The following is a 13603-nucleotide window of genomic DNA, read 5'->3' as shown; positions in this document are numbered from 1 at the left end:
TAAATGAGAGCTACTGTGCACGACCATACCGTACTTTCTAATCTCTGTAATTCTGCAGTTTCATTTGACAGCTGTGCATGTCCCATGCTAGAATTCAGATGCCACACTACAAAGCACAACAAGAAATGCAGGTATTTCTCAAAAGCCTTCTAGACTATAGGTTGGCTTTCTATAGCTGATTGGTCAAAGCAATGCCAAACTGACACAGGGTAAATGTGCACGGACATGAAATGAAGTGAAATATTTGTACTAACTCCACTGTTGACATTAGCCTGATTAAGGCTAAAAGCTACCACAGCTCTTTATTTTCCTGAAGGCTCATTTGTCTGCAAAGAGGACATGGAGATGCAAGCACAGGCTATTTGTAAGGCACCATGACTCCCTGAATTACCCTGGGGCAATTTCACGGCACCGGCTCCCAGTTGGAGGGATGTGCCAGGCTGTACAACTAAACTGCAACAGTACCTGCACCTTGATTTTTCTGCGTTTCATGGCCAATAACAGTATCACCTAATACCGAAAAACTGACCAATGTTGTCTTTGCAACTGAACATAACCCAAGAGCTATTTCTGCACGCCTTCATGTCATCACAGCGCAAAGCCAGAAATAAGGATATTTCCAGTGATACGCAGCCTGTCACAATCCATAGTTTCAGCAGTCACCACTACAAACATGGAACTATACTGGGCGACACTCTCCAGGCTCAGCTCCCTTCACCTTAAGCAAATAAGTGGGTGCTTTGAAATAGGTGATTAACTGCCCTACATGCATTTTGCAGTTAGGGAAAAGGGAAAGGTATGTCTTGAAGGTGTTTCAAGGTCTTAGGTAGGCTGAGTAGCTCTCTGAAGGCTCTCTGTTTCCACTGACTATGCATGGATCAAAATTAACTGGGGTCCTAAATCTTTGCTCAGACTAAATGTACCAAATTTCATTGGATAAATGCCGGCACTGGATTCACATAAATAGGGCTTATGTAGGTGAATACAGTGCTCAGAATTGGCTCAGTAGCTGGAACCTAGCAAAAATATTCTGATCTGTTCACTGAAGATGTTTAGACAAGGAAAGCTCATCACATAGACTTGCAGAAGGCTTAACAGCACCTTACATAGCAGGTACCTAAACGGGCGTGAGGAAGAGGAAACAAAGGTTTGTGGTTTGAACAAAGTGCTGATGAACATCATCACTGTAATTATCGGGAAAAATATTTTAATCAAAGAAAAACAACTTTTCCACAGAGACAATTATAATGTCTTTATTTAGCAAATGTACTGGAAGAATTGTTTTTCTGTAAAGACATAGAGATACGCCCCAGTTCCATGGAGCTTCCATCCTCTCAAATAGCTATGAATTTTTTGAAATCAGTTTAATGAACAGAAGGGGATATATGTGGAGATGTCAAACTTATTTTTGTCATAAACCACATGATTCCATTTACCACTAATCCCCAAATAATTGACCCAGAGCCACCAAGAGCTTGCAGAACCCTTGCTGGTGTTTTATAGAGAACAGGCTGTTCACACAGTTTTAACTGTCCTCTGTTTCTAGTCATGTGAACAGAAAAAAAGACATTAAATACTTCCTTAATACCTCTTTTTTCCATACTGGCAATTGCTGAGGTTACCACAGGATTGCTTTGGTTTTTTGTTTATATTTTCACAATTGCATATGGAAGGCCAGTGATCTAGGACATTATTTCCCTACTAAGATGTGCTTCAAACTATAGAAAACTTTTGTGAAACCCTGCCTTGTAAAATTGAGAACAGACCCTACAGCATTCATCCTTCTACTGTCTACACGTGACTGAAAGATAAAGTTGTTTGGTTTTTTTTTTCCTGAGAACTGTGTTCCTTTATACTTGAGTTAGCCCCGTATTTGCCTTCTGCTACTGCCTACCAGGTGTTGTACCTCTCACTTGGCAAGTACTGACATGACTGCCGTTTCCCACCGTGCCAGACTGTAAAGCATGGAAGAGATGACATGATGTAAGGGTCCACGATAATTATACAGGAGTGTCCCATATTGAAGCATTCTTTGGTTTTGCAGAGAGAAATGAAATCTACTGCTAAGATCTGCCTTGCATATTTGTGTTTGAACATCCTTTTCTTAAGAGAATGTCCAGACACATCCATAGCAGCCTGAAATGAAAAATCACTAAATGCAAATCGAATTCTGTATAAAAAAGCAAGCCCTTAGAAACAAATCTATTAAGCGGGCTCTTCTCACCAAAAAATTAATTACAACTTTACATTACTGAACTCTGATGAACAAAGCATAACATTCCCTCAGATGTGAGGCCCAACTCAGAACACAAAGGAGGAGTACTTATTAAGTACTTAGTTTTATGAGATATTAATTGCTTGCCCTGTTCTTCCATCCCTTCTGGTCTGAAACCAATCTTCCCCCAGCTGTTTTTGGAATGTTTCAGAAAAAAAGAAGATAAACTTTGGCCCTATTAGGGTTAATGCTTTTGCATAGACTTATATGACCATAAACTGGTCGACTAGTAGAGGTCTTCTGCTAACATTGTGACTGAGAACAGGAAGAATACAGCCACAATAATATACAGCTGTCTACTAACAGTATTGCATACAGACATCTCTGGCCATGCAGTCTCTTGGCCTTCTGAAAATATGTGAGCTGCATTGCTAACATGACAAAAAAAATAGCAATGTTGAGAATTAGAAAGAGGCGGGTATAAGACGCTGATATTGATGGGGCACTACTTCGAGCAGTCGTCACCATCTGTGCCAGACCTGATCGGCCCTTGATTGACACCCCAGTTTTGTGCTTCACATAAGTGATATCTGCAAAATCCAGAAGATCTTTCATTTCCTCATCTTCATCTACAGGCAACTCTTTTTGTGCTTGAGTCTGTGCCTTTTGTCGCACTTTTCTTTCATTTACCTCAATTTGTGCAAAAATGTCAGGAACGGCATCAACAAATTTGTAGCCTTTGGCTGCCTTTCTGTTTTTCTTTGCTCTGCCGTGCTGCTGCTGCTGCCTCTGTGAGATGGCAAATATCCTGTCAATGGCCTCCTCTGTCTGTCTCTTATCTGAAAACCTCAGCAGGCGCTCAGCAGTCTTCCTAAAGCTAGCCGTGTTGCGTACACGAGACAAGATCTGTTTCTCAAGCTGCTGGAAAACAGGTTTAAAATGCTGCAGGTTCCTCTCCACGATCCCTACGTAGTCCTTCACTTCCGGCACTGCGAAGCTCCTAATGGCAGAGGCTTGGTCAAAGACAATTTTCTGGCGGTCTGCAATAACCTGTGCAAAGGCAGAGCGGGACCCATCCTCAGCGGGCCACAGGTACACCGCGTAGGCGTGCTCACTGGTGGTCACAAAAACATCCAGCTGCGGAGAATCTCCACGGACGGTGAAGCTCTGCACGTCGACGGAGGGCCCAATGAACAGGTAAATGGCCCTCGTGACAGGGTGCCGCAAGAGGGTCGTTACATTCACATAGTTTGTTCCGTTGTACGGGTAGCCCCGCGGATACATCCTTGAGGCAATGGTGGCTTTCTCGCTGTGGCCAGTGTCGTCCATCCAGTACATCTTATATATCCCATCACGGTGCCTAATAAAGGCCCCATGGACATCATCAACAACTGTTTCTTCAAAAGGCACATCCACATTGTGGAAGAAACTAGTCGCTGCCTCCAGGGGGCTGTCATCTTCCAGATGGATTTGGTCCACTAGCAAGAGAAGCTGGGGATGGAGAAGTATGAGGTTTCTTTGCAATTTTCTCAGCTTCAGTTTAGGATTGTATGCACCCACTCCTTCTCCCCTGATAAAAACCACCCCGCTTCTCTCCATGGCGGCAACCACTCGTCCCTGACAGTCACCAGCCAAGTCATGTTTATATTTAAGCCACTTTGAGGAACAGTCTTCTGTAATCTGCCCTTCCCATGGGGAGAAGCAGCTCTTGGACACGGCAGGGGAAAACATCAACACATTATTAAAAAAAGTATATTTTGGCCCATACAGTGCTTCTGTTATGAAAGGTACACCATTGGGAGCAAAAGTAAAGGAGTTCTGGTCCGGGTGTTCATGGCCAGCATTAAAGTTCCTCCACCCCTTGATCCACTCTTTGTACTTGTTCTTATGAACAATATCATATATTGCACGTCCTCCCAGCTTTCCTGACTTGAAGGAAAGGAAAGGCCTGTTGATTTCAGCCGGCAAAGCACTTCCATAGGTTACCACTCCCCAGTCCTCAAAATAATGCAGCTTAGGAACCCCGTAGTCTGGCGGAGGTATGGAGCGCAAACTTGCATCATACCTGCCAAACAGACATGGAAAATGGGTTTAAAAATCACTCGACTGATTCCATTATCAGCACCTGTACAAAACTCAAAAACCAATTCAATATTTACACAAAGGAGCAAGCTAACAATACAAAGCCCAAACGTATGCATCCTGAGGGAACTAATCAGAGAGTTGTAATGATATTTATCATACTAATCCCTATATAAATTTGTTGCATGCTCTTTACAGAATAATAGCTGAAAGCTTCTGCTCCACATTGAAAGCAAGCAATCCTTCTGCAATCCAAAAATAAGAGTACCAGTAATTTCAAACTACTTACGTTTTTCCTTATACCATAAAGCTACTGACCGCAATACAACTTTAAAAAAGGCACATTAACACAAGGCTGTAGACACTGCCTATTTTGCACTAGACACCAACATTTGCGCCTATTTACTGACTACTTAACAACAGAAGCAGAGTATCTGTTTCCGAAATCCGTAGTCTCCAAACAGAATTAGCAGTAAACTAAAAATTAATAAAAAGGGATTTTAAAGGATAAATTTTTATGATTTATATCACTTAATGTATGTTAGTTTCATTCTCCAACTAGGTAGAAGAAAAATTTGCATGGCTTTCTTGTATAAATTGTAAGATATAAGACATTCGGTTTAAAAAGAGGTCTTCATTCCAGAAAAGGTTACTATGCTTATAATTTTTGGTTTATTTGATCTACAGGAGTTAAAACAAACAAACAAACAAACAAAAAACCCTAACCATGGAAAACAAAACCTAACCTTCTGGCATTGTTTTTAAGCAACCAAACCATCATTAATCCCAGTAATATTTCTGTTATATGGTTCCTCATCAGATTTATTCTCCACAGCTAACCAGGAGCCTCTGTCAGGCCCTGGACAATCACAGCTCATGTCCTGCATATGGCTTTGGGTAATTCCAACCTGTGCCGGGAGCCTGCTCTACATCTAGTGGTCCTTGATGGAGATTCCCCTAAAAGCAGACCTCTTTCCTGAGACTGATGCAAGTGGACATGATCATCACAAGAGCAACACTGCAGCACAGGGAAAAGGCAATTGTTGGAATATTCAGATAATTTTTTTTTTTTTTACTCAGGTGCTCTTAAAAAATTTCTTTCCTTTTGACATCAAAAAGAGTTTTCTAAGTACAAATTCCCAAGATTTCTGTGGAGAAGCAGGAGAAAAGAATGGTGGAATGGGGTTGTAGAGGAGAGATTCTGTATTTTGCAAATAGCAAGATGAAGGGTGCTTGGAGCCTAATAAATGTGCATTCTAATGTGCATATCATAAATGCAAAACAACATATATGCAATAATATTTTTCTTGTAAGAGAAAGAAATAGAGCTACACTGAATCCTCGAAAATGTACTTATTCTCTCCACAGACTGAGGAAATGCCTATGTATAGCTAAAGCCTGTTGGGTCTTTTAATTTCTTACCTTTAGAAAACTGACATACAAGTTAGAAGAGCTGTAAATTACATGGAAAGTAAGGATCTAGTAATCTATCATATTTTTTCTAGGCACAACTTGCAAATTAGTGTGCAAAACCAACTAATAGTAGTCTTACTGCTTACATTACTTTAGCTTTTAAAAGAAAGCTTATACTATTATATATAACTTTTCAAAGAAAATTATGCTTTAAATATTCACCTAATTAATTATTAAAGAACACAACAGGATTAAAACCCATTAGAATAGACCAAATAAACCGAAGAATACATGCAGGCAAATTTTCAGTCCTTTTGGAACTGCTTGTATTTTATAAAAGCAATAGACAATGGAAGGAAAACATAAAAGCAGATGTAGGACAAGACCAAGGTGTTCCTGTAGCAACACATACTGTGCATCCATGCCAACTGAAGAAGTTCTGAGCCTAATGACTCTCTGGGTTGCACATGGCCAGCCTGATCTCTGCTTCTAGAGCACAAATCTAAAGATAATGAATTATCACCAATAGCAAACAGCTGTCAGGTTCCTTTTGAGCCCACTCATTCCCTTTCATACCAGAGAAATTCAGTGTGGAGAGTGCACCACCTCTGCCCTTTGGATGGCGTCCCTGGGCCCTCCACCACTCGGTTCCTTCTGATCTGCTCTGCCAACCAGTTCCCGCTCCCGTTGCGCATGACAAATTTGTCGAGAAACACCAGCTGGCTCTCCGGCCCATAGAACCAGTTATAGTTGGAATCTGCTATGGCCACAGTTCTCTGAAACCCTTGGGAAAAAGTGAAAAGGAATGTAAGGAAGAACAAATAAACGTACAAAGATGCGTTTGTAGAGCATGACGGTGAAGCCAAGCAGTACAAACAGACACAAACAGAAACAGCCTTTTCAGATGTTTAGTGACCTACTTGTAAATGAGCCATAAACAGGTTACATGGGAGCTGTTTCCTTCTGCTGCAGCTAACTTGAATACTCACCTTTCTTCTTCGGCTATGGGCTACAGTCAAAGTACTACAAAAAATGTAAGAAGCAATGTCCCATCCACTTCCTCTCCTCACCAAATCTGGCAAAGCTAAGTTTCTCTTTACAGCTTTCATTTTTCCTATGTCAATCCAAACTCTCTAAAGCAAGAAAACAGAGGTTTCCCCAAGGAAAAAAAAAATCAGCTTCACCCTGAAACAGCTAGCCTGAGTTCACTTTGCTCTTGGGAACCTCTCCCCAGTAGATGCCCGAGGTCTCACATGGAGGTGGTGCAATTCCTTACATGCCTATGCTGGCATGCCAAAGCTGTGCTCAGTTCCCCCGTACATACACAGCTAGATCTGGTGCTCTTATAGCCAATAAAGTTAACACTGTCTTTTCAACCAGTAATTTGAACAATATCGGTTCCTAATGATTTGTCCGGCAAATAAACAACAGAATACCATCAAAAACTTGCAAGGCTGCCTGAAACTAAATCTCTTCTGAAAGCTAGAAGGGGTCAGCAATATTTATTAACTTATAACTGGTTTCATATTTGTACATCTCCATCTTTCAGTCACAACTAGGACTTCAAATCAGAGATGCTAAAGCACACTGTGAGATACCGGAGAGATCCAGCAAAAGAACAGAGATACTAAAAAGTCTACAAAAATGATCCATTAGTGACATCAGATATTTCTGATAATTCTCACATTGAAAAAAGAAAATGGTTCATGTACCCCTGCACAGAGAAGCCTATAATTTGAGTCAGTTACATTTTCCATATGAAAAACATTTTAATAAAAATGGTATAGCAATCAATTTCAATGTTTTGTGGAAAACTGGTGAGCATATAAAACTTTCCTGTACTTTGTTGATACTTTTACCCTGGCTTCATAATTTTCTATTCCTTTCACCTAGTATTTTAGTGTAGTGATTTCTGGCAAAGGAAAAAATCAGTAAGAACCTCAAAGAACATTATTTTTCAAATGGAAAGCCCCTGAAACAGGTCTGTTTCAAACTCTGAAAACCAGAAATCAAATTCTGAACCATTGTTATTTCTCCCAAATTATGATCTTACCTTTCGTCTGGTTTTAAAAGCCAGAGTTTAATAAACAATGATCTTTAATAAGCAGTGATAAACAAGGATGTCACTGTTTTGATGGATGATGAAGGTAAAATCCAAGGAGAAAGTTATTTAAAAAAAATCCAAGTACGATGTTATTTAAAAATGGCCTACTTCAAGTATGAAATTTACTGCTGCTTCAAGAATGAGAAGATCCTTCCTCATTCCCCCAAATGACCTACCTGGCAGGACAGTCCTGTACATAAACGCAAAGTGCTGCTTGAGCCAGGGGTGGCTGAAGTGGTTGATGTCAAAGTGCCTTTGGACAAGAAACATGTACTGAAACAGCGATCTGGTGGTGTAGCTGCCGTAAGCCACCCCTTCATAGAGGGAGCCGTCAGTGACCTCCTGCAGCAGGACTACCGACTTCTCCATGATTGCCAACACTTGCTTGGTCCACAAATAAGCTTCCTGAAGGTAGCCTGAAAGACAAAGATGTTTGGAAAATTTAATTACAGCACCATACATCGTAGATTATGTCATCTGTACTCCCACAGTGGGATCCTTTACAGGAAGGAATCTGCAATCCAGAGCTCTAAAATATGACCTAGCACTGCAGCGTCCCTGTAGTTATAGGGTGAAAAACAAACCACTGTATTTAAACACAGCAAAGCAAGGTCACACGAGCAGGGAAAATCTGTCAGACACCTTTTGCTAATAATGTGGGATTATGCTTCCCACTTTAAAGGGAAAATTTTCTTAATGCATTCAGGACATGCAAAAAGGGAAGAGCCACGCCAAGACTGCTGTATTTCAAATTAAAGCTGTATGAAAACAGACTTACAGTTCCCACTAGAGGGCTCCAATAATGCAAATTTTCTAATCGTTTTTCACTGGCATGATCACCAGCATGGTAAGGAGATCCTCAGAGTTTAAAAATACAAAGAAGTTTGCATTTGAGCTGCAGTTAACTGATATTCTACTAATACACGCTCTATTTTAAGACATGCTCTGTTCTACTTACATTTTGATTTATTGTACAACCTTAAGGGTTATCCAAACAGAAGTTATTTTGGAAAAGTTTTGTATGGTTAATTCCAAATGCAGATTCCTCAATTCCAGAATAAAATTAATTCTCCAACTAGGTTAAGTTTCAGCCTCCACATGTATAATCCCTAAAGAGTTATATTTCTTCTAAAGAAGACTTTCAGAGATCTTACTAATTTGGTCTGCTCTACACAAATCAAGAGCTGGGAAGAGGTGGTGAGAAGACCTTCTCAGGGCTTGTCTGCCTTCACCAAGGAACAAGCACAAGCATGAGAGCCTCAGCACTGCACTTACGTATTGCAGAAGGCAGCTCATGGATCCCAGCAGAGGAAAGGCTACGTGCTGCCTTTGGGATTCACTGGCAAGAGAGGTAGGACTGAACAGACACCAACTGCCTTGTGCTTCTATACGACAACTTAGTGCCTATCCAACTCACAGTGTCTGGACACAGATTTAAGCAGACTTATTTCCACCATGTAGCAGGGCTCAGCTGGCATACATTACACCCCATTACGTGGTGAAGCGGTGCCTGCCGAATGAAGCGCACGTGCCAGGCTAAGCGAGTATGAGCTACATTTGAACCCGCTACTAAGGCTGTTTCATGTCATTGCCGCAATTACTGTATTTATACTCAGCAGAGTGATGAGCAATTCAGACTTCCTACTAGTCAAGGCTGCCAAATCCTGCTCAGTTAACAGAGAGGAAAAAAAATTGCAATGCCGGAGTTAAACAGACAGCCTGAATCCAACATGGTATTTTTATCTGCTGGCTGAAGAGATAAATACGACGGGGAAGGCCTGAGCAGCAGGGGCAGGTGGTGCTACTTACTTCTACTTACTTTATTCACAGCTCTCTTGACACTATTTCATTACGGTGATGGAGTTGGCAGCACAGTGGTCTGTCTGAATAAAATCCCAAATGCTTCCACCCTTGTTTTCCCTTGTGACATTAACAGCCACAATAGCTAGGTTCTGACTACTGCACTAGCAAGAATGCTATTTGCCATGGTTCAGCATAGTGTATTTACCATTTTAATGCATATATGTTCTGTTTACTTAGTTTATATCTATGCTAAAACCCTATACTTGTAATATATGAATAGAATAACAATACATTAGAATAAAAAAATAAGAGACTCAACACTCTGCACAACAAACCAGAACACCTCTCACCTAAAATTAGCAGTATCTATATCAAATTAGGCCTTACTCAAGTTTCTTTTTTGAATATCTGAGTGTTTATTTTAACTGCAAAGACTTCAGTATATGTGTGTGCCTAGAATTCACTTCAATTAGTTCCATTTTTCAGTTCTATGACAATGTTTACATGTTTTTAAGCTGCCTCTTCAGTCTCTGCATGCTTCAATAGCTGAATAGTGTTTAAAATTCTTAGTTGAAATTTAAACCTTTTGGAAGAAAGGTCTGCACTGGAATACACTATTTGCAATTGCTATGCATCTGATACAGGGAGAATAGTATGTTTACTCCTTTTCTCCCTCCCTTTTTTTCTCCTTCAGATAAAGCCTTTCATCTTGGAATGAGAATTTTTAAGAAACCATTTTTTTTATTTTAGACCAACAGAAAAACTTTGTTTACATTTCAATTTTTTTTTAAAACAAAGTTGCTGGATATTGAAAACGACAGAATTTTCATTTAGAAATAGAGTCTGGATGTTTTGACCTATTTTCATTTGAAATACCAGCACAAATTTTCAAATTGCTCAAGTGTTGCTGAATTTGCTCCCTCCCCCCACCAAAAAAAAAAACCCCTCCACCAACCTTTGGTGAAAGAAATATTGCCCGACTTTATTTGTGATGTTACCACTGTTTGGCACAAAGCATACTTATGGTCTATACTCTAATGAAAAGCAGAGTCATCTTGCAAGCTGTCAGCTTTTTGCAACGATGGAGGCTCAGGGAAGGATGAGGAATTATGAGGAATTTAGCAAAACCCACTGAATAAACATGATCCGAGTCTTCAATTTGTGGAAGGCAAGATAGGGAGGAAAGGGAATAACTTTCACACATACTCTTGCTGCTTTTCACCGTTGGCGAATGCGCTTGTTTTGACAAGCACTTAACAAAATGATGATCCCCCCAAACACAGTAGGTGCCACAGTTTTTTGTCACATTTCTTTGGGCATCCAAAAGCTCCAGCCATGTGCAGATGTGCCTTTGCTTGGCAGGACTGTACAGCTTGGCAATGCCATCAGCATCCAGAACCTAGATTTTCCTTGACTTGCAGCAAGTAGTTCCACTGGGCATCATGTTCTCAAAATACTTCCAGCACATATTAAACAATTGCTTGATAAAATACTGACGTGTTCTTACAAAAGCAGGAGCTGGCTCCATGACTTCCACCTCCCAGCCGAAATACCTCTGGGGTTTAAAGTTGGGATTTCTTATCTGCTCTCTCCCTCTGACTCCATGACTTGCACTCTCATTTACACTGTCTATCACTTAGACAGGAGGAGAGGGATAGCCCCCAGGCAGAGCAGCTAAAAGCAACTGGTGAGGTTATTCACCTGGGAACTGGGAGGGTTGGATTTAAGTCACTGAAGCAAAGAAGGAGATGATATCTGGCACAGACACCTCTTGGATGAAGGTGGTGGGGTGCAAGGGCATAGTTCAGAGGGAAGAAGGTAAAGCCCTGCTCATCTCCATAGAAAAGAACGCTGGAAAGAAAGGTCCTGAGCTGTGGCCTTTGGATGGATGAAGTTACACCTTTGCAGCTCTCTCAGGAAGACAGGACAGAAGTCTTGGATGAAATTCCAGGTTACCCTGTTGCCTAACTCCCAGATCAGGGTGCAGGGTGTTTCTGACTGCTGACCTTCTCAATGCATTGTGTAAGCAGACCAAGTGCATCGCCCTTTACTGATAATCTACTCTGAAACACCCTGTCTGTAAATCTGGTCTGGACAGACTACACACAAGGGGATTTATAATTCTTAGAAACAGTGAGGTAAGAATCTCAAGATCACTTAGATTACTGAATTTATATACACAGGTATATACGCATATATATTATACCTTGTACATCTGCCCACAGACCTCTGTTCTATTCAGGAAATTAAGTTTTTCTAAGCAGCAAAAGAGCAAACCCTGCTGTACTCTCAGAAGCATTTCCATCAGTTCCTGAACTTTGCTGCATAAATGGCTGATCGAGTTGATACACTTCAGAAAAGCATTCCTATGGTTTAGCACATACCTTGATTCATCAGAACCAGGCTTCCAGCCAGCAGGGCCACACAGTTGGTAGGCTGATGGTTGTGGAGGTACTGGAATCCCCATCCACGTCTGTATGATGTTTCGTACATATATCCCGAGGCGTTGGCAATTACCTCAAGAAATCTCTCCTGTTGAGTCTTGCTAAGATAGCTGTACAAGAAGTCATACGCAGTGGCAAAACCAACTAAGGAGTGAGCGAGAGGGACCTCATCCCATGGGGCATCCTTCACTAGCCTGTCGATAAAGAAAGATACCAATTAATTGAGTGTCACCTACTTATTTTTCTCCGTTGCCGTACTGTGAGGTGTGTATGACTTAATGTCTCTGAAGTTGGGCAATTCATGTTGAATTTTAACACAGTAGTAAGCTACTTAGCACGTCTCTGAGACCATTTTTTTCTTTCCTAGGTATGGACAACATTAACCTCCAAAGCTCATTGATTTTATTAGAAAGATTAAGTTGTTAAATGCTAAAACAGTGCTTACAATATTCTGGGTTTTGCTAGGAGAAACAAATATGCAGAATATTGATTGTACAGAAACGGAATCTATTTATCTGAAGCAAGATTCACATCATTTTTGTGAGAAAGTAATAACCCCTAGTTTGTACTCCTCCAAAAATCTGTAACAACCTTTTTTTTTTTTTTCCCCAAAGGAGTCAAATGTTGATAAATTCCTGAATGGTAGCTATGGGACTGAAGTTGTCTTTAAAGTCAGTATAATAAAATAACTCACTATGCTGTTTCTTTATTTCCCAAATGCATTCAAGGATAGAAGTAGAGATAATGAAATTTACTTTCATGACTACAGTTCAAATTAACATACTTAATAGCATTACAAAAACCAGTGTTTAACATAAAATAGAAGTAAAATGATGCCACTATCCAAATTATTTTCCAGGAACTACCTGCTGGTATACAATGATTACACTGAACTTAGCGAAGTAGTAAATTTGTACTAAGAAAATTCATAATGGAGGTGGAGGTAGTGTAGAAAAAATATTTCTCTTAAATCAAGCATATATTGTGTATCAAAGACTTTAGTTTTGCAGTATTGACAGTACTTTCAGGCCACAGTTCTATAGAAAAGGAAATGTGAAGGAATACATAGTGAAAAAAAATTATAAGTTGACTTCATGGTTGTTCTCTTCTTTCACTTTCTTTGCAGTATCTTTTTTATTACAGAAATGAATTTTAAATTGTTGAGATGAGAGAGTGTCCTACTGCAATCAGTGGAAATTGTGTTGTGCTCCTGAAGGCGTGCACCTTCTCGTTTCAACTATTCTATGACTCTATAAATATGATTTCATCTTAATTTGCGTAAGCAGTAGTGTGAACAAACAGATGAGAAAAAATACTGTAAGAGCAAGATTTTTAAAAAATCCTGATTCTGCTATAGGAGCATTTATTTGTATTCAAAATGCATGAATGAACCACGGAGAAATTATGACCATCAGCCTAAGGCACTGCAGCTATGGTAAACACAACATGTAAAAGTGAGAAAAATGACCTTTAATTTTTATTTCAGTATCTCTAACATCATTGGAAGAACTCAGATGAACTTGGCACATTCATGCCTGCATG

The 13603-nt window shown here is 40.2% G+C and overlaps 1 protein-coding gene across 5 annotated transcripts in view; it reads right to left on the bottom strand.

Annotated features, from left to right (window-relative positions):
* Window positions 1-1233: 1233 nt before the first annotated feature.
* Window positions 1234-13603, bottom strand: part of DSE (dermatan sulfate epimerase) — a 37692-nt gene continuing 25322 nt past the window's right edge. For 2 of the 5 annotated variants that reach the window (XM_009645217.2, XM_035900713.1), the window contains 4 exons: window positions 12002-12255; window positions 7991-8230; window positions 6287-6494; window positions 1234-4280 (listed from right to left, as the gene is read on the bottom strand). In XM_009645217.2, the coding sequence (XP_009643512.1) occupies window positions 2519-4280; window positions 6287-6494; window positions 7991-8230; window positions 12002-12255 (2464 nt within the window). In that variant the 3' untranslated portion in view covers window positions 1234-2518. Of the gene's footprint in view, window positions 4281-6286; window positions 6495-7990; window positions 8231-12001; window positions 12256-13603 lie in introns of those variants that run through there. The other 3 variants (XM_035900712.1, XM_035900714.1, XM_035900715.1) reach the window with 3 other exon arrangements.

The sequence above is a fragment of the Egretta garzetta genome, unplaced genomic scaffold (genome assembly GCF_000687185.1).
Source record: "Egretta garzetta isolate BGI_Z169 unplaced genomic scaffold, ASM68718v1 scaffold18, whole genome shotgun sequence".
Lineage (NCBI taxonomy): Eukaryota > Metazoa > Chordata > Aves > Pelecaniformes > Ardeidae > Egretta > Egretta garzetta.
This window is presented reverse-complemented; position numbering and strand designations above follow the sequence as displayed.